This window comes from Narcine bancroftii, chromosome 1, assembly GCF_036971445.1.
Source record: "Narcine bancroftii isolate sNarBan1 chromosome 1, sNarBan1.hap1, whole genome shotgun sequence".
Lineage (NCBI taxonomy): Eukaryota > Metazoa > Chordata > Chondrichthyes > Torpediniformes > Narcinidae > Narcine > Narcine bancroftii.
Genome location: NC_091469.1, coordinates 353,745,515 through 353,766,379, shown reverse-complemented (window position 1 = coordinate 353,766,379; position 20,865 = coordinate 353,745,515). Strand labels below are relative to the sequence as shown.

General features: G+C 40.6%; 1 protein-coding gene across 3 annotated transcripts in view; it reads left to right on the top strand.

Annotated features, from left to right (window-relative positions):
* Positions 1 to 20,865, top strand: part of mrpl3 (mitochondrial ribosomal protein L3) — a 79,667-nt gene that overhangs the window by 24,864 nt on the left and 33,938 nt on the right. For all 3 annotated transcript variants that reach the window (XR_011348777.1, XM_069911246.1, XM_069911252.1), the window contains 2 exons: positions 12,118 to 12,217; positions 16,087 to 16,147. Coding sequence is in view for 2 of the 3 variants with exons in the window: in XM_069911246.1 (XP_069767347.1) it covers positions 12,118 to 12,217; positions 16,087 to 16,147 (161 nt within the window). In the remaining variant the exon portion in view is untranslated. The remainder of the gene's footprint in view (positions 1 to 12,117; positions 12,218 to 16,086; positions 16,148 to 20,865) is intronic.

Below are 20,865 nucleotides of genomic sequence, written 5' to 3'. Positions count from 1 at the left end.
ATTGTTTGTGTGTGATATGTCTGGTTGTGTGTACATGTTTTGCAACGAGGACTGACCAGAGAATGCTGTTTTGTCGGGTTTTACTTGTTCAATCAGATGACAATAAACTTGACTTGATAGGCATATGAGAAAAGCTCAGCTCTACATTTCTACAATTAAATTAACCTTTTTGGCAGAAAAAAATAGGAGATTAAGCTGATTATTTCAATGTGAAATTGTGATTTGGGAAGCTATTCAAAAAAGGCAGTTATGCAGATTTAGGAACTAATTTGGAAAGCTAACTGACCTATATCATTGTTCAAAAAGAATTGAATACAAAGTAGGGACATTATGCTTTAATTTGGAAGTGTTTTGATGAGATTTCATCTAGAGTATGCACTACAGTTTTGATTGCATTTAAGAAGGACCTAAATATATTGGGTGCAGTTCAGAGAAGTTGTACCAGTTGAATACTTTGAATGGGTGGATTATTTGGTAAAGAAAGTTTAGACAAGCTAAGGAGATTTACTAGAAGAGGAGAGCAAAATTGACTGAAACGTATATGATTCTGAGGGTTCTTGAGTTTGAAGATGACGTTTCCTTTTGTGGAAGTTTTAAAATAGAGGATTGCCTATTTCAGTCAAACATTTTTTTCTTTGAGGGTTGTGCGTCTTTGGATCTCATTTGCTCAAAGAACAGTGGAAGCAAAGTTTGAAAGTTCTTAAGGCAGAGATGGTAGATTGTTGGCAATCTGTGAGTGAAAGGATCCTGCTGGTAGACAGGAATGTGGAGCTGATAAATCAGACAAACTAATTTTAATATATCGTGTAGCAGGGCAGGGGCATGCTGTTAATTCATGGATATCAGTACTGTATTGTTGGTGATAGGTTTTTTTCTGTGTGACATTAAATTGAGGGCCCCCTATTCTGTCTGGTGTTGGGACTACCATGGTTCCAAGATTTAACATCTTTGGGTTCAGTTGGAGCAGCTGAGGACAATAAATGGTTAGTAGTTACAGAATGATTTATGGTAGATCAGCTTTGTTTTGCAGCATTTTTAATGAAGTAAATTGCAGTTCTTCATTTGTATCATTAGATTAGACAAGAAGTCTTTTAACATTTCAGAGGTCTTGAGAAGTGATGGATGTCAAGGAGTAGGGTATAATCAGAGTACATTTGGATACCAATCAGGATCCTGTAGATGATGTCACTGAGAATAGTAAACAAGAAAAAAATGACCTCTGATGGATAGATACTTTGGAGTTGAATGCAATGGAAGTCATTGCTGACAATGTTTTAATTAAATTTGGACAGGTCCATATTGGTGCATGATTGCTTCATTTAGCTGGACAAAAGAATGAAAGGAGTGGAAGAAGATTACATGAGGCATCTTACAGGATTTTGCAGGAGAATCAAGTGTGGGCTGGAAAGAAAGTGGGTTACTATGGTCAACAATCTCAAATAAAAGTTTGCCTAAAATAATAAATGGCCAGAAAGAGATTTTGTAATTTAGTTGAATACCAGGGATCCAGGCAACAGAATTGGTTTTTGTCAGCAATTTAAATTATGGGTTTCTCTGTATGCAAGATGCCTTGTTGAGCAATGTTAAATTTGCTTCATTTTTTGATTATATAATATCTCTAACACTACCTTAAATTTAGACATACAGCTTGGTTACAGGCCCTTTCAGCCCACAAATCTGTGTCACCCAATCACACCCAATTGACCTACAACCACTGGTACATTTTGGAGGGTGGGAGGAAACCAGACACTCCAGGGAAAACCCACGCAGACATGAGGAGAATGTACAAATTCCTTTCAGATAGCATTGGATTTGAACCCTGGTTCCGATTGCTGGCACTGTAATAGCGTTGCACTAACTGCTACACTAACTGCCGCCCATATGCATAGAGTTTGCAATTCACTACTTAATGAGAGGTAGGGAGATGTTCATGTATGTGGTTTGTCTTGTGACACTGTTAAGTAAAAGCAAATGGGTAAAGGCAGAATGTCTCTAAAGACATCTGGGGAATCATCTTTTACTACTGGAGTACAGAATATAAGACCATTAACTGTGTCCAACACCTGTCTCTAGGTGTGGCCACACTGCAGGAGGGAGGTGACTGACTTGGAGAGAGCAGAAGGGATTCACCAGAATGTTGCCAGGGCTGGTAGATTATCAAAGATGGGCCAGGCTGGGGTGGTTTTCCTTGGAACAAAGGATGCTGAGGGAAGACTTAACCAAGGGTATAAAATGAAGAGATGCAATGGAGTGAGTGGATAATGTTGACATAGGTTGCAACAGGATATAGACAGGTTGCAGAAATGGGTGGAAAAGTGGCAGATGGAGTTCAATCCAGGTAAGTATGAGGTGATGCATTTTGGAATGTAAAACTAAGGCAGAAAATGATTGGTTAATGATTGGGCACTTAACAGTATGGAACAACAGAGGGACCTTGGGATCTAAATCCATTGATCTCTCCAGGATGCCTCGCAGGTTGATAGGGTAGTTAAGAAGGCCTATGGTATGCTGGGCTTCATTAGGAAACTGAGTTTGGGAGTCATAAGATAATTATGCAGTTCTATAAATCTCTAGTAAGACCACACTTACAATATTGTGTTCATTTCTGGTCATCTCATTTCAAGAAGGATGTGGAAGCTATGAAGAGGGTGCAGAGGAGATTTACCAGGATGTGGAAGCTATGAAGAGGGTGCAGAGGAGATTTACCAGGATGTGGAAGCTATGAAGAGGGTGCAGAGGAGATTTACCAGGATGTTGCTTGGATTGGAAAATGTCTTGAGGCAAGGTTAGCAGAGCTAGGGCTTTCTCTTTAGAGTGAAGAAGATGTGAGGTGACCTACTAGAGGTCTACAAGATTCTGAGAGGCATAGATAAGGTAGAGGGCCAGCACCTCTCTTTTATTCCCCCATAGCGGAAATAGTAAACACCAGAAGACATGTATGCAAAGTGAAGGGAAGAGAGTTTAGGGGAGACATCAGGGGCAAGTATTTTACACCAGAGAGATGTGGGTGCCTTGAGTGCATCACCAGGGGTGGTGGTGGAGGCTGGAACAATAGGGACCTTTAATAGATGAAAGTTAATAGGGGGTTATGAGGTAGGAAGGTTTTTTTGTTAGGTACAAGTTGGCATAACATCATGAACCAAAGGGCCTGTAATGTTCTATGTGTCAGAATATCCATACATTATACCTGCTGTAGATTGCCATTCTGAAATTGCTGTAGAAGATTCTAAAATCATTGGTATAATTTTAGAATTTTTTTGTAGGACTAAAAAAAGCTGTAATTCCCCATTGAGTGTTAAGTAATCAGTACCCAGATGACCGGTAATTGATAGCAAATGGCTTCCTGATTGGCCAAATTAATCAAAATAGATTCTGCAAATTGTTTTCAGTTTAGCTTAATGAATTATCACTTTTAAATAATACATTTTCTATGCCTTTGATTTTGTTTTAGAGATTTATTCATACAGTTTTTTCATTAATCTTTCTTTCGCTCAATGATATTTGATAAGGAAGAAGGAACAACAGTTACATAAAATCTTTTCTCAGGTATAATTTCTCAGGTGTACCATGCCCATTACAGGATGGTAACAGGATCTTCTGGCCCATTAGTCCATGCCACCAAAATATACCAATTAACCTACAAACCCTGTACATTTATGGAGGGTGAGAAGAAACCGGACCACCTGAAAAAAACACAGGTAGACATGGTTGGCACGTGCAAGCTTGTTACAGTCAACACAGGATTCGAACCCTGTCGGTAGCACTATAAGCATTGCATTACCCATAGGGTGAAGATTATTTTAGATGATTTATAATAGTTTAAATGGTCTTTATTAATTTTGAACATTTTTGTCTACTTGAGTATTCAGTTTTGTTGTGGATGAAAAGAGATTCAAGTGTAAAATGTAGTAACTAAATCCAATCAGCCTTTAAATGCAAATCAAATTGGATACCTCTGGTTAGTGACTAATGGAAAAAACACCATGGGAAATGATTTTATGATACAGTTTATTAAACAATGATAAATTACTAATAGGAGGTGTTTCAAAAATGCCACAAATATATTCTTTCTAAATTTATGTTTAGAAATACAGCATGATAACTTGCCGTTTTGGCCCACGATACGAGCTGCCCAATTTACACTCCATTAACCTGCACCCCCAGTACGTTTTGAAGTGTGGGAGGAAACCGGGACCCCTCCCCCCAGAGAAAACCCACGCTGACACAAGGAGAACATACAAATTCCTTACAGACAGTGCAGGATTCGAACCCCAATTGCTAGTGCTATGAAGGTATTACGCTAACCGCTACACCAAACATGCCGTCCATTCTCTTGCTAATATTAAGGTTAAAGTAAAAGCTTGTATTTTTATATAAAAGGGGAATTCCTGTAAATTTCATTAGACACGTAATTTAAAAATTGTTATAAACTTGGAGTTTTGCATATTCTCAACAGAAAATTGGTCATCCAATAAAATATGATAGAATTGAATGTGTTACAGTGACTTGTGGTGTGCCTTAGGGATCCGTGTTGAGACCATTGTTTGTGGTATATATCAATGATCTCGATGGTAAATTGGATCAGCAATTTGCTGATGACACAAAGATGGGAGGTGTTGTGGACAGCGAGGAAGATTTTCAAAGCTTGCTGAGGGAACTGGACCAACTAGGAGAATGGACCAAAAAATGGCAGATGAAGTTTAATGCAGATAAGTGCAACATGATTCATTTCAGAAGTGCAAACCAAGGTAGACATACATAAGTAAATGATAGGGCACTAAAGTGTGCAAAAGAGATCTGGGAATAAAGATACATTGTTCCCTGAAGGTGACGTCACAGGTGGACAGGGTTGTAAAGAAAGCTTTTAGCATCTTAGCGTTTATAAATCAAAATATTGAGTATCGGAGTTGGAATGTAATGTTGAAGTTGTTTAAGACGTTGAGGCCAAATTTGGAATATTGTGTGCAGTCCTGGTTGCCAAATTACAGGAAGGATGTCAATAAAATTGAAAGAGTACAGAGAAAATTTACTAGGATGTTGCCGGATCTTCAGGAGTTGAATTACAGGGAATGATTAAATGAATTAAGATTTTATTCCTTGGAGCAAAGAAGAATGAGGGGAGATTTGATGGATGTTTACAAGATTATGAGAGGTATAGACAGAGTGGATGCGAGTAGGCTTTTTCCACTTAGAATGGGGAGATAAATATGAAAGGTCATAATCCTAAAATGAAAGGGGAAAAGTATAGGGGGAACATTGGGAGAAAGTTCTTCACTCCGAGTGATGGGAGTGTGGAATTAACTGCCATCTGATGAGGTGGATGCGACTTGATCTTGAGTTTTAAGAATAAATTGGATAGATATCTGGATGGGAGAGGGTTATGGAATGGGAGCAGGTCAGTAAGACTAGTGAAATAATGGTTGGCACAGACTAGAAGGCCTAAATGGTCTGTTTTCTGTGCTGTAGCATTCTATGGTTCTACAGGATGTAAAGCCTTCCCTCACTTCCTTTCAATTGACAAATTCTGACCCCCATAAAACAAGGGAATTGCACTTTAAGCTGGAGTGCATTTAAACACATCAATGGATAAATAAGAATAAAGATTTGTTTGTTGAGCATGTTTCTTAATGCACGCAAATCTCACTTCAGATCAGTTAGTTCATATTGTAAAGTTTTAATGTCCTATAGCAAAAATACATTGGCTCAGGAACAATCAGTCTATGTCTGGAAAGCAAAACCAGCAAATTATTGCCCTGAGGCCATCAACTAAAGATAGCCAATGCACTCTACTTCAATGCACTCATTTCATATCTCATTCTAATTACAGCTGTATTCAATTGTAACCTCATTATTGAGTTGGTTCAATTTTCAGGAACACTGCTATGTTTACTGGTTAGTTTAATCTTATTTTGCATCCTCAACTAGTATTAAAAAGCAATTACCATCCATTTCTTTATGCATACTGAGATTAGTTGTTGTGTACTTTCTCAAACTTTTAAAAATGTTTTTCCACACTTTCATTTCACTTATAATACATCTCTAATTGTTAAACATTGTCAATTTCTGAAACAAATGCAAGAAGGAATGATCCAATCAGTTTCACAAGATTTTTTTTTCCATAATGGTATTGAATTCCTTTGGATTTGGATCATTAGCAGGTTTTTTTTTTCAATGTCTCATTTTCATACAGCAATGAACTGGTGGAAAATGGGTTTCAATGTGATGAACAGATTTTATTTCCCCATGCCCAAAGCAGTTTTAAGCTGTGGAGAGTTACTTTCTTGAGAAACTGTTGCCTATGTGTGAAAGCACTGTTGCATTATGTTGACACAATACTTCAAATGCTGAAATCCAGAGAGAGGAAAAAACAAATTGCTTGAGGAACTCGGTCTTTTCATGGTTCGGGCAAGCGGTGACCCTACTTGGACCTGGATGAAATTCCTGGGAAAACAGGACCTCCCTAGCTTTTCACAACATGGTCCAAATTCCCTGGAATTTGCCCTACCCAGCAGTTCTGGGGGGATCATTAAGCACTCAGGAAGTCCTACCTGAAGTCAGAAGAGTGTATGTATCTATATATTGTATCTATATTTATAACGGTCAACCAGTTTACCTATCTCGGCTGCACCATTTCATCAGATGCAAGGATCGACAATGAGATAGACAACAGACTCGCCAAGGCAAATAGCGCCTTTGGAAGACTACACAAAAGAGTCTGGAAAAACAACCAACTGAAAAACCTCACAAAGATAAGCGTATACAGAGCCGTTGTCATACCCACACTCCTGTTCGGCTCCGAATCATGGGTCCTCTACCGGCACCACCTACGGCTCCTAGAACGCTTCCACCAGCGTTGTCTCCGCTCCATCCTCAACATCCATTGAGCGCTTTCATCCCTAACGTCGAAGTACTCGAGATGGCAGAGGTCGACAGCATCGAGTCCACGCTGCTGAAGATCCAGCTGCGCTGGATGGGTCACGTCTCCAGAATGGAGGACCATTGCCTTCCCAAGATCGTGTTATATGGCGAGCTCTCCACTGGCCACCGTGACAGAGGTGCACCAAAGAAAAGGTACAAGGACTGCCTAAAGAAATCTCTTGGTGCCTGCCACATTGACCACCGCCAGTGGGCTGATAACGCCTCAAACCGTGCATCTTGGCGCCTCACAGTTTGGTGGGCAGCAACCTCCTTTGAAGAAGACCGCAGAGCCCACCTCACTGACAAAAGGCAAAGGAGGAAAAACCCAACACCCAACCCCAACCAACCAATTTTCCCCTGCAACTGCTGCAACCGTGTCTGCCTGTCCCGCATCGGACTTGTCAGCCACAAACGAGCCTGCAGCTGACGTGGACTCTTTACCCCCTCCATAAATCTTCGTCCGCGAAGCCAAGCCAAAGAAAGAAAGAAAGATATTTATTTGTATGTACAATTTGGTTCAGACCAAGAGAAGAGTGCACAGTTATTTAAATATAATTAAAATACAAGAAGAAAACCGCATAATAAACTGATTTATAAGGCAAATTGAGGTTGATTGGGTTAAATGCTGAAATTACGACATGGTGATGCAACATGTAAGCACTGATATCAAGATGCTTCCCCTGCTCAGCCATTTGCCATTTCTGACCGCAGGGAAAGGGTGACCTGGGGAAATTACCTGGGTCTGCAGCCCTACCTAAGCTAGGTTATTTTCCTGGGCCAACATTTTCACAGCACCGGTTCACAGGAGGTTTCCCAGAAAAATTTCCAGGGAATCCCTATTTTACATGGTGGTGTGAAATGGCCTAGTGGGCTTGGCAGCATTTGTGGGGAAAGTGGGCGGAATTGTTGATATTTAGTGTCGAGACCCTGCATCAGAACTGAGAGTTGAAGGGGAAGATAGATAGTATAAAAAGGAAAGGGTTAGGGTTAAGCTATAGGCCAGTGAGTGGTTGTTGACTAAGGAGGAGTGAAAGATGATGGACAGATGGGAGAAGGAGGGATGGAGTTGGGAAGCAGGCAGGTGATTGATTATATGTTGACTGAGAGAAAACATGCAGATGGTGTCAAGTGTGGAGAGGTGAAGGTGGGGAAACAGTTGCTGGTGATTATAGAAAATGGAAAGACTACAAGTGTTGGAATTTAATAAGTATGGAAGGCAGAAATGGGAATCATTGGATAGTGGCAAAGGGAAGGTGGAAGCTGATGAGGAGGGGATCTAGTGGGTGAATTGTGTGGATCGTGGGAAGATGGAACTAGGATGCAGAAGGGGATGAAAATGGTCGATGGGTGGTGGAACCACCTGCCTCCTGTTCCCACCTGCCTCCTGTTCCCACCTGCCTCCTGTTCCCACCTGCCTCCTGTTCCCACCTGCCTCCTGTTCCCACCTGCCTCCTGTTCCCACCTGCCTCCTGTTCCCACCTGCCTCCTGTTCCCACCTGCCTCCTGTTCCCACCTGCCTCCTGTTCCCACCTGCCTCCTGTTCCCACCTGCCTCCTGTTCCCACAGGTTTCACGCACCAGATCGCCTCCCCCATTTGCTTCCATCTAAACTTTCACTCTCCCCTAATGGTTCCTATTCTCATCATTCTTACATCAGATTCCAGCACTGGAGCTTTTGTTCTTTTTTATCACCCATAAGCAACTGTCTCCACTTTAACTTTTCCCTTAACCTTCCTGGCTTCATTCCTGCACGCTCTCTGCAACTTGCAAACGTCTCCCAACTCCATCTCTCCCATCCCTTAGTTCATCATCCTTCACCCTTCCTCCCTGTATTTATCATCTTCTAACTTGTCTCATCCCACACCTGTTCCTCAGGCTTTCTTCTATCTTGGTTCCAGTCCTAATGCAGGGTCACAACCCAAACTTCAACAATTCCTTTCCCCTGACAGATGCAGTTCAATCTTCTCAGTTCCTCCAGCAGTTTTTTGTTGCATTGCATTCTATCTGAGCTCAAAGCTAAAGAAATTATTTTTCAGCAAATTAATCTATGCATAAGTTGCAAAACAATACATAATTTTTGAGTATGTTTTGAACATAATAGTCGTGGAAATGTTTTTTCAAATAATGGGCTCAGATTTTTCAAAGTGGTGCAATTAAGACTATGTAGGTTTCTTTTTCATTCCTTCAACGCAAAATTGTATTCATTTTTATTTCATAAGTGCAGCAATTTTTTTTAGAATGAATGGGGGATATTGACAATAAGATCTTTTTTTCCAAGGACAGTGCAAATCATCTGATAACGTGCCATTTTGTAGTTTGAGACATATATTTTCCTTGCCACAAATTATTGTTTTTTTAATACCGAAATGACATATGCAATTAACAAGCTGTTAATTTCCTTGTATTTTTCTGAGTTGATACAGAATTTATAATAAACCAAGCTTAGATCAACAAAATATGACATTGTGGCAGATGTAAATTATGGGCATATGCCATCATGTTGAAATAGGATGAATAACAAGACCACATCTCCTGTTTCAGCCAGAGAAGAGCAAAAGCCTTTACTGCTGTGTTGTCAGGCTTGATATAGACAAACAACAGGTGACCTGGCATCATGACATCTGGAGTACGTATTTCCTCATGACATTCACGTTGAGTAGGCCAAGGCGTCTCTGCAGACCTACGGGTGCTGCTAAGTCACTATGTCTTGTGGACGTAGTGGCTAGTTGCCAGTAGATAGGAGCCTGTTGTCTGTTTGGAGCTGTTAGTGCTGGTTCTGCCCACTCCTCCCCAGCATACCACTACAACATAGAAATGTGGGGTTTGCTGCATCCACTCACTGCTCAATTTTGCAAGTACCCCACATATCAAGGTCAAAACTGTATGGCTGAATTCACTGACGAGGGCCACCTGAAGAAGCTCTTTGGTTCACAGAGCCTCTTGCAATGTAATTGAATCATTTGGATAGATCAGAGTAAACCCTGCTTTAGGAAGGAGCTGAGGAAACCACTAGTAAGGTCACACTCCTGGTTTTGCCACCTGTTAATACTTTTAGATTTGTTTCTAAACACCCCTGACTTTTGGAAGCATTTCTGAAGCTTTCAAAAACTACTAAACAGAAATAAAACACTTTTCCAGAACATAATTCATTTAAAATACTTTTAAACTATTAAGATTATTGCTTATGCACAATTCAAAAAAATGCCACACGTCTTGCTTTTTCTTCCTCATTTGAACTAAATGGGCTTGTGGATCTGGTTGCAAGATTTGTAGCTGCTGGAGTAACTCACTAATAAATTCATGCACTGTTATTGGTTCCAAGTGGAGTAAAGCAAAGAATCAAGAAAACTGTTTCAATTACATGGAAAAGTTGGCATTTAACAGCATGATTCAGCCCATTGGGAATTAAAATCTAGGCTAATGGATGAGAGCACTGTCTTTTGAAATTCTGGTTATTAAACAACCATTAAAGAGAAAATGGAAATCAAGATTTTAGTCTTGCATCAGTTAAATTTTACATCATGAACCAAGCAAGCCACAAATTCAGGGAAGAATACAGACATTCATTATTTAAAAGTAAAACGCGAAAGTCTGCTGACACCGTGGTTGAAATAAAAACACAATGCTGGAGAAACTCAGCAGGTCAAGCAGTGTAACTTTATCTTCTCTTCTCTTTGGCTTGGCTTCGCGGACGAAGATTTATGGAGGGGTAAATGTCCATGTCAGCTGCAGGCTCGTTGGTGACTGACAAGTCCGATGTGGGACAGGCAGACACGGTTGCAGCGGTTGCAAGGGAAAATTGGTTGGTTGGGGTTGGGTGTTGGGTTTTTCCTCCTTTGCCTTTTGTCAGTGAGGTGGGCTCTACGGTCTTCTTCATAGCAAAAATAAAGATACATAACCCACGTTTTGGGCTTGAGCCCTTCATCAAGGTTTGACCTGCTAAGTTTCTCCAGCATTGTGTTTTTACATTAATTATTTAATCTTATTTTCCTTTTCACTTCCTCTCCTTTTACGTGGACAAGTAAAGATTCTTGCTGACACTAAAAATGTTTTAAGTACTTTGATTTTCTTCTCATAGTGTATAAGTTTCCTTAATTATCTTTAAGCAGTTGTAAGTTCAATAATAAAATTGTTGTGAATGACTGAAAAATACCATACTATTATATTTTATACTTGGGCAAACAACAGATTTAAAACAACTGCAACAGCAAGACACACTAAGGTACTAATTTAAAAATATCATTAGAATGAAGTTCTACAGATGATTCTTGGGATGGAGCATCGATCAAGCAGATTGGCCTGATACCCTCTTGAATTTAGAAGTATAAAAATGAGGTATCTAACTACTTGTCATCAAGCATCACCTGTCAAACAACATCCTCTTTAATCAACAACTATTCTACATTTTTTGCAAGCAGTCCTGCATTCTCCTGACTAAACACTCATTACACATGAGCAAATATTTAAGTGCAGAAGGAAATATTATATTTGAAGCAAAATATAAATGCTGACAATCTGAACATTTATTAATTTTCAAAGTCCAAACATAGTGTCCAAAGATAGATGGTAATCTATTATTCTTATGGTAGTCTTATTTTAAACTGGAAACTAAATTAATCTCAATAATTAGAATCTCACTCTGGAGGCTTGAACATCGATCGAGACTGGCACTCCAGTGCATTTGATGTGCCATCTTTCAAGATAAAGGCATTAGATTGAGGCTCTGTCTTTCTTGGAAAATTTCACAGCAGTATTCAACTGAGGATTGCGGTCTGACAGGTGTCCAGGCCATTAAATATCTCTCAGTCAAGCAGATTATTAGGACATGAACACAATATACTTTGTAGGAGCTCTCTGTGCTTCAGTTTTTTATGCCTTTGCTTCAATACAACAATGACTACACTTGGGTATTTTGCTTGCTTTAAAGGACTTTAGTACATCATGAGAATGCTTTGAAAGACAGAACTTGCTTGTCGTTTTACTTAATGTACCAACAAAGTAAATGTGGTTTAAAAATCGTGAAAATTTTGTAAACTATTGAAAAATTATTGTGTAACTTGACTGCAAAATAAGCTCTCATCAGCCAAAAATATTTGAATAAAATTGCAATTATCCAATGAACTAGGTTTGTGCATAAAAGGTATGCTGTCTGTGCAAACTAGCATGAATTTGTTTTATATATTTGTTTTTCTTTCTTTAGAAGTCAGAATCTGTCATGGAAAAGTACAGGCTAGCTGGCATACCCCCAAAACAGAAATTGGCAATGTTCAAGGTCTCCGAAAATGCTATTATTAAACCAGGTAATTTTCCAATAAGGCTTGTTGAATTTCTTTAGAATGGGCAAAGATTGAGATTAGACTGATAGGAATTGGAGCACCTGTGATATTTGTTTCTGATATAAACAGAGGACCATCGCCTTCCCAAGATCGTATTATATGGCGAGCTCTCCACTGGCCACCGTGACAGAGGTGCACCAAAGAAAAGGTACAAGGACTGCCTAAAGAAATCTCTTGGTGCCTGCCACATTGACCACCGCCAGTGGGCTGATAACGCCTCAAACCGTGCATCTTGGCGCCTCACAGTTTGGCGGGCAGCAGCCTCCTTTGAAGAAGACCGCAGAGCCCACCTCACTGACAAAAGGCAAAGGAGGAAAAACCCAACACCCAACCCCAACCAACCAATTTTCCCTTGCAACCGCTGCAATCGTGTCTGCCTGTCCCGCATCGGACTGGTCAGCCACAAACGAGCCTGCAGCTGACATGGACTTTTTACCCCCTCCATAAATCTTCGTCCGCGAAGCCAAGCCAAAGAAGAAAAGATAAACAGAGTGGAGAGAGTGCAGAGAAGGTTTACCAGAATGTTACCTGGGTTTAAGCATCTAGAGTATAGGGAGAGATTGGACAGATTAGGTCTTTATTCTTTGGAGCGTAGAAGGTTGAGAGGGGATTTGATAGAAGTATTTAAGGTTATGAAAGGGATAGACAGAGTGGATGTGGATAGACTATTTCCGTTAAGAGGAGGAAAGATTAAAACAAGAGGACATGAGTTAAGAATTAAGGGGCAGAGGTTTAGAGGTAACATGAGGGGGAACTTCTTTACTCAGAGAGTGGTAGCCGTGTGGAATGATCTTCCGGGAGAAATAGTGGCGGTGGAGTCAATTGTATTATTTAAGAAAAGGTTGGACAGGTATATGGATGAGAAGAAGATGGAGGGTTATGGGCATTGTGCAGGGAGGTGGGACTAGAAAGGGGTGTTTGGTTCAGTGCGGACTAGAAGGGCCTAATGGCCTGTTTGCGTGCTGTAATTGTTATGTTATTATGTTATTATTATGTGTTCACTGGCCATCCCTAATTCCATTGAATAGGAGAGGCTGTTTTGAAGGTAGTTAAAAATCAGTCGTATTGCCATGGTTGATGTGGATTTCTGACTGTGTAGACAACACATTTCTATTTGTAGACCAGATAGGTTTCACAAAGAAAATGGTAACGAGTACAGATGCTTTTATTAAATATTATGAATTTAAATTCGTCAGTTGCCATGGTCAAGTTCTAAGTTGTCTCCCAAAATAAATAGACCAGAGCACTAGATGCCAGTGAGTGACTGAATTGCACATCAAGTCACGAAGTACATGCAAGAATGTCAAAATGAAGACTTTATCTAGATGAAAATGAAAGATTTTATGACCCTATTTTAGGAAAGGTCTGGGAGGTTATGTTGGTATAAAGCTAGCTATCATTATATCACTAAGTAAACTGATAACAGCTCAGGGGAATATTAGAATATTTGTGGTATTGGTGAGGCCACATCTGGAGTACTGTGTTACATGGATAATCTAACTTAAAAGAAGATTAATACCTGGAATGGAAAGTTCTCTTTGGACAAAAGCTTGAACTGTGCTTACTCTGCAGTCTGAGGTGTAAAAAAAAAGAGGTTATTTGTTAAGACACATAATCCTGAATGGTCTTGCAGTTGAATGTGAAGAGGATGTTTCCTCTAACAGAACAATCAAGAACCAGGAGTCACTGATTTAATGAAGAATTTTTTTTTTGAGGGTCATGAATCTTTGTATAACAAAATACTGAAAGTTTTTTTGAAAAGTTGAAAACATTCTGATTTTAGCAAGTGAAATGCAGTTCCAAATCCAGATGATTCTGACTATTTTGAGAATAATCTGTTCAAAGTCCAGTGCTGGATCAGGGACAGAGTCATTGAATATTGCAAAGACCAAGTTTGCTTTTTTTCTTTCTTTTCTTTGGCTTGGCTTCGCGGACGAAGATTTATGGAGGGGGTAAAAAGGGGGTAATATATAGGCAAAATGGTTAAAGGTTATCATTGTATGTGAAAATGGAGTTGACTTTGCACTCGGAGCAAACTCTATCTTTTTAAATGGTGGAGCAGGGTTGAGAGGCTGAGTGGTCTTCTCCTGCTCATGTCTAATTTGGCCAGTTTATTGTGAGCAATTTTTTTCTTTGTCTGAAGCAAAAATGGACTTGAACTTTGTTTCTCATTTCAAAGATGCTGCTGGACTTGCTGAGTGTTTCCATCAATTTTTTTTATTTCAGATTTCCAGTATCTGAAGTCTTTTTACATTTCCCTTTCATAGCTTTTCAGCAGTTGAAACACTATGGCAGTGGTTTGTTGCAGAGTCCAGAGGACCCCCAAAACTAGCAGCAATGGATATGCATCTCAACACGGGGTTACGTAAACAAAAGTAGTTTTCAATTATATTTGAATAAGAAAACAGAATTCAACTGTAACTTATTACTTAATCATCCTAACCCCTCTAATACTAAGCACAGGTGTGTGTAATGTATATTTAAGATTAGAAAAGTTCTTTGGATCTTAGTCCAATCTCACTGGTTGCAGGCAATTCTTGTACTATGCACAGAAGTTGGCATTAACAAAGTTCACTAGTCTTTGGTGCTTAACAGGCAAATAGTTACCCCTCAGGAGGGTTCTTGCTGGTTTTCAGAGAGAGATTCCTTTTCCAGGACATCCGCAACTGATTCCTTCTCAATCAGTCTTGCTGACGAAACTTGCCCCCTTCAGGGTTCTCCAGATGATCCTCTTTCTTTCAGGTCACCTTTCACCCGTCTGTCTTCTCCTTTGACCAGGCAGCCTTCCAAAGTTTGCCAGCTTGTCCCACTGGAATGGATTTCTGTTGCTCTCCTCTCTGTTTCACACCTTCCCTCTCTAAGAGCAAAACTCTTCTCTGCCTGCCTGCAAAGATCATATGTTCCCAGGCAACCTGTATTCTGCAACTTTGTTGCTTTCTGCAAAAAGCATTCTGCAAGTCCTGCAAATATTCTGTGTTTTAAAATGTTTGTGTGCAACCTGCTCTAACAATTCCTCTCAAACCACCTCTAAATACTCTGTCACAGGTTCTCAACCTTTTTCTTTCCACTCATAAACCACTTTAAGTATTCCCTATGTCATAGATGCTCTGTGATTAGTAAGGGATTGCTTAAGATGGTATGTGGGTGGAAAGAAAATTTTGAAAACTACTGTTTTCATTGTACCTAATTGACTTGTTATGTGCACGGTTTCATAACTCCAAAGGTCAATGATAATTTTTCTCAAGCAAAATATTTCAGTAACAATTGGGTCTAGAGCAGTGATTCTAAACCTTCCCTTCCCACTCACATACCACCTTTAGCAATCCCTTACTAATCACAGAGTACCTATGGCATAGGGATTACTTAAAGTGGTATGTGAGTGGAAAGATAAAGGTTGAAAACCACTGCACTATGGTCTTTTGTGTAACCAACATCTAGATTTAAAGAATATAGCTTCAACAGTGATGGAGAGAAAAGGTGTCCAGGTTAATTTTCCTCAGTCACTTTCTGAATTGTCAGAATTTTGGCAAAGGTGGTGAGATCATGGCCTTTTTTATGTCCTCCATCTGTCTTTTTTTCATTGGTTGATTTCTCCAAATTTGTTAACCCAGTCAGTGTCTGATTTATACAATTTTTTTTTTGGCATGGGTACTGGATTATAATTGGTAGATTTTTCCTGGCTAACATTTTGAGAAGATGATCAGGAAATGATACAAATAACTTAATTGATTTACTTAACTTCCATGTTTACTTAATCCTCAGTAATCTAAATTTTAATTGTGGAGTTATGATAATATGTGGTTGCCTTTCATTTGATTTTATATTTGTGATAGGTACTCCTCTATATGCTGCTCATTTCCGACCAGGCCAATACGTTGATGTCACAGCAAAAACGTAAGTTCTGTATCCTGAGAGAGAAAGGTAGAATTTATTGTTGTTCATTAAAGCAAGTTCCTCACCATTCTGTGTCATCCTGTCCTGACTGCTAAGCTTTACTTTAAGATGGAGCATCCCTATCCTATGTGAACAGTAATGAGTTCTTATTGCTTTAATACAGCAAACCATTCAAAGATCTTTCAAGAGAGTATAAACAAATATAATTGTTGTAATGATAGAGTGCTAGTGATCCTCCTGACAACTAGAGGGAGTCGGGGACTATTTGTAGCAGCTTTGGTTGGATTCAAGATGGATGCCTCCACGCAGTCGTGATTGAGTTCTATAGCTAATAAAGTATAGTTGCTTTAAAAGAACACGTTTCTTTGTCCCTCTGGAACGGATTTCTGTCGCTCTCCTCTCTGTTTCCCACCTTCCCTCTCTAAGAGCAAAACTCTTCTCTGCCTGCCTGCAAAGATCATATGTTCCCAGGCAACCTGTATTCTGCAACTTTGTTGCTTTCTGCAAAAAGCATTCTGCAAGTCCTGCAAATATTCTGTGTTTTAAAATGATCACAATTGATGCATCGTGCTGCAGCACTCTTGTCCTGATTTAATATGCAAGTTTTAACAGTTATATATCATATATGAAATTACATCCATAAATATTGAAAAAAATATATTCCTACTGAAACACTTGAAGTGCAGAGAATACTTGGGGGGAGGAATTTGGGACTTTGTCAGAGTAGTGGGGGTGTGGAATGTTCAATAAAACTATTGAATTTTTTTGTCATACCACACTTTTCCTTCCTTTTGTGTACATGTATTTTAAAAATCCAGCAAGTTTTAATGAATATCATAGGAAATAATATAATTGTTATATTTGTCAACATTTATTTTGTGATTTAGGGGACATTTGTTTCATAATGATAAAATGCAGAAAAGTCATGGTACTTTTAACTTAATTTTTAATTTAGAGAGAATGGTAACAGGTCCTTCCGGCTCACAAGCCCGCACGCCCAAATACACCTATGTGACCAATGAACTTACTATCCCCATATGGCTTTGGTATAAGTATTTTTACAAATAGAAATGTGAGTCAAGTTTAATAATTTCAGTACTCCATAAATGTTTACTTGTATAGATCATTCCTTTAATTATACTTCCATGGACTAAAATAATTAGGCTCATCTGATATTGCATGTTGAGATAACATCTTCACTTTGCAACATTGAATCTCAAGTTAGCAGTGGGTTCAGTCGTACACTGGTCCTAACAGTAGGAGAAGCTGTTGCAAACAATGGAGAATTGCTGTTGAGTGAGCTAGAAGGGAAAGTGGAAAAGATGCATTGGATGGCAGTGAAACAGTACTGGCAGCAGAGATGACGAAGCAAGTGCACCACAGTTCTGTTAAGCCTCAGTATTCTAGACATTATGGAAACCAGGTTGAAGCAATTTGAATAAGAGATTGTAATGGCATTATGAGGCATCATAGAGTTCTACCACAAAGAAACAGGCATTTAGGTCAAATAGTCCATGCCGTCGAAGATAGTCCCACATGCTTGCATTCAGCCTAGATCCCTCTAAACCTTTTTAATCCATGCCTCATGAACGTGACTATAGTACCCATTTAAGTCACTTCCTCTGGAAACTCATTCCATATACCCACAACCCTTTGAGTGAAGAAGGTTCCCCAAAAGTCCTTTTTAATTCTTCCCCTCTCATCTTAAAGCGCTGCCTCTAGTTTTAGATTTACCTACCCAAGGAAAAAGGCTATGACTTGTAATGGATCTGTGTTAATATTAATCCTTAGTTTAATGTTAAAACTATATTTCATCAAGACATGGTTTAATAAGTTAGTTTTGGGTTGTAACAGGGGCACAAAGACAACATATTAGCTTTTTAAACACACATGGTTCTTTGGTAGCTGGCTTCAGTATCAACAAACTCATTTGCATTTTAAACACTATTGGCTTCAGAAGCCAGTTTGAAATCTGAAGAGTCTGATATTGCATTGTAAGGAGAAGAAATGAAAGATTTTTATGATGGTTCTTGAGATAAGTGGGACAATGGATTGCTTGTTTTGAGTATACCAGAAGCCATTTTGTTAGTAAATTCCAGAAAGCCGGGAACCAGGAGAGAACCATCAAACAAAGTTAATTAATTTGATTCTGTAAATAGGTGGACTTGGATGCTTTTCGCACACCAGTATGAAAAAACATTATGAACTTCAAACACGGAAATGATGTCACATACCATGTGACATGAGATTTGCCAGAAATATTATTGAAATAAGAGACAAAGTGCCATTCTGTTAAGATACAAAAATGACCAGCAGCGATATTGCCTGTGGAGGCCTATGTTACTCCTAGAAAATTAGAACACATAATAAGTGGCTTTGAAATGTGTAAGTCCACTTCTGACTGACACTTAAAGACAGATTCCGAAAGTATTTATTGAAAAGAAAACTCGTGTGAAGAAAAAAAATCTCTGAAAGACAAATCATCAAAAGAAATAGGAGTTAAATAGGCCTGAAGATATATTTAAAAGTTCTTTATAATTATTTCTGGTGAAAATTTAAGACCTTCAAGCAGGATAATGCTGACATTTTCTCTTTTTTTTCCAATTTTTTTTGTTTTATAATAAATACAGTACAATGAAAAATGAACGAAACTGAGAATGCAATATCACATGTGTATCTGTCTCTCTGTCACTCTCTCTCTCTCTCTCTCTCTCTCTCTCTCACTCTCCTCCCCCCATCTCTCACTGTCTCCCTCTCTTTCTCTCACTCTCTCTCTCTCTGTCCTCTCTCTGTCTCTCTCTCTGTCTCTCTCTCTGGCCCCCCTCTCTCTGGCCCCTTTCTCTCTGCCCCCCTCTCTCTGGCCCCCCTCTCTCTCTCTCCGCCCCCCCTTCTCTGGCCCCCCCTCTCTCTATCTCTCTGCCCCCCCCCTCACTCTATCTCTCTGGCCCATCTATCTCTCTGGCCCATCTATCTCTCTGGCCCATCTATCTCTCTGGCCCATCTATCTCTCTGGCCCATCTATCTCTCTGGCCCATCTATCTCTCTGGCCCATCTATCTCTCTGGCCCATCTATCTCTGGCCCCTTTCCCCTTCTCTCTCTGGTCCCTTTCCCCCTCTCTCTCTGGTCCCTTTCCCCCTCTCTCTCTGGCCCCTTTCCCCCCCTCTCTCTTTGGCCCCCCTCTCGCTCTGGGCCCCCCTCCCGCTCTGGGCCCCCCTCCCGCTCTGGGCCCCCCTCCCGCTCTGGGCCCCCCTCCCGCTCTGGGCCCCCCTCCCGCTCTGGGCCCCCCTCCCGCTCTGGGCCCCCCTCCCGCTCTGGGCCCCCCTCCCGCTCTGGGCCCCCCTCCCGCTCTGGGCCCCCCTCTCGCTCTGGGCCCCCCTCCCGCTCTGGGCCCCCCTCCCGCTCTGGGCCCCCCTCCCGCTCTGGGCCCCCCTCCCGCTCTGGGCCCCCTCCCGCTCTGGGCCCCCCTCCCGCTCTGGGCCCCCCCTCCCGCTCTGGGCCCCCCTCCCGCTCTGGGCCCCCCTCCCGCTCTGGGCCCCCCCCTCCCGCTCTGGGCCCCCCCTCCCGCTCTGGGCCCCCCCTCCCGCTCTGGGCCCCCCCTCCCGCTCTGGGCCCCCCCCTCCCGCTCTGGGCCCCCCTCCCGCTCTGGGCCCCCCTCCCGCTCTGGGCCCCCCTCCCGCTCTGGGCCCCCCCTCCCGCTCTGGGCCCCCCTCCCTCTCCCTCTCTTCCCCCCTCCCTCTCTCCTGTCCCCCCCTCTCTTAAGATAATCTTCAAACTGTATAAATGTGGTTCCACTCCACTGCACTGGGTGAAAGCAGAAAATACATGAAAAATCTATATTCTAGTGTGTGTATATTTTTAAAAAAACACCCCACCTAACTTACTCAATTTTTAAAATAAGAAAACTTGAAAAAAAAAACCATCTGAGCAGATTATTCTGAGGGTTACATATATTTTGTAGCTTTTGAAGCTGAAATTTTAAATATAAGAAGAAATGTCATATTATTATAGTTTAAGTTTGCTGGTATCTGTAATTATCTACTAATCTGCATGCTGTTATGCTTTTCTCCTTCCCTCGCCACCCTTGCACCCTACAGAAAGTCTGCAGGGAATATTGCAAATACAAATTCTCTTAAAATATAAACATGATTGTCTGGTAAAATTGCACTAACGATGTCTCTTTAGTCCCTGGCAAAATTAAGAGGGTTGTTAGTTTGTAACAGACTATTCACCTTATCTTTGCCTCACATGATTTCAAAAGTTTTTATAAGGTCCCTCCCAACTCTATTTCACCTCCTTTGTCTGAGGGTTAAAAGTTCCAATCTCGCTAGCCTCTCCTTTTAATTCAAGCCTATTCTTTCCAGTAAAATTCTCTTGAATATTTTCTGCACCCTTTCCAGCTTAATTATATTTTTTGTATATCTGGGTGACAATAACTGCATACAGTACTCCCAAGAGCAGTCTCACCATCTTGCATAGTTGTAATATTATGCCCCTGCTCCTGTACTCAGTGTCCTGAACAAGAATGCCAAACATCTTTTTCAGCACTCTGTCTGCCTGCATCATGTAAATCACAACTGAATAAATAAAAACTTGCATTTAAAAAACCTTTTCTGACTGAGAGCCATCCAAAAGCTTCTCTCAGTCAATGAAGTACGTATGAAATGTTTTATAGCTCTTGAAGATTAAGCATAGTGAACATCATAACCACCACCTCTGC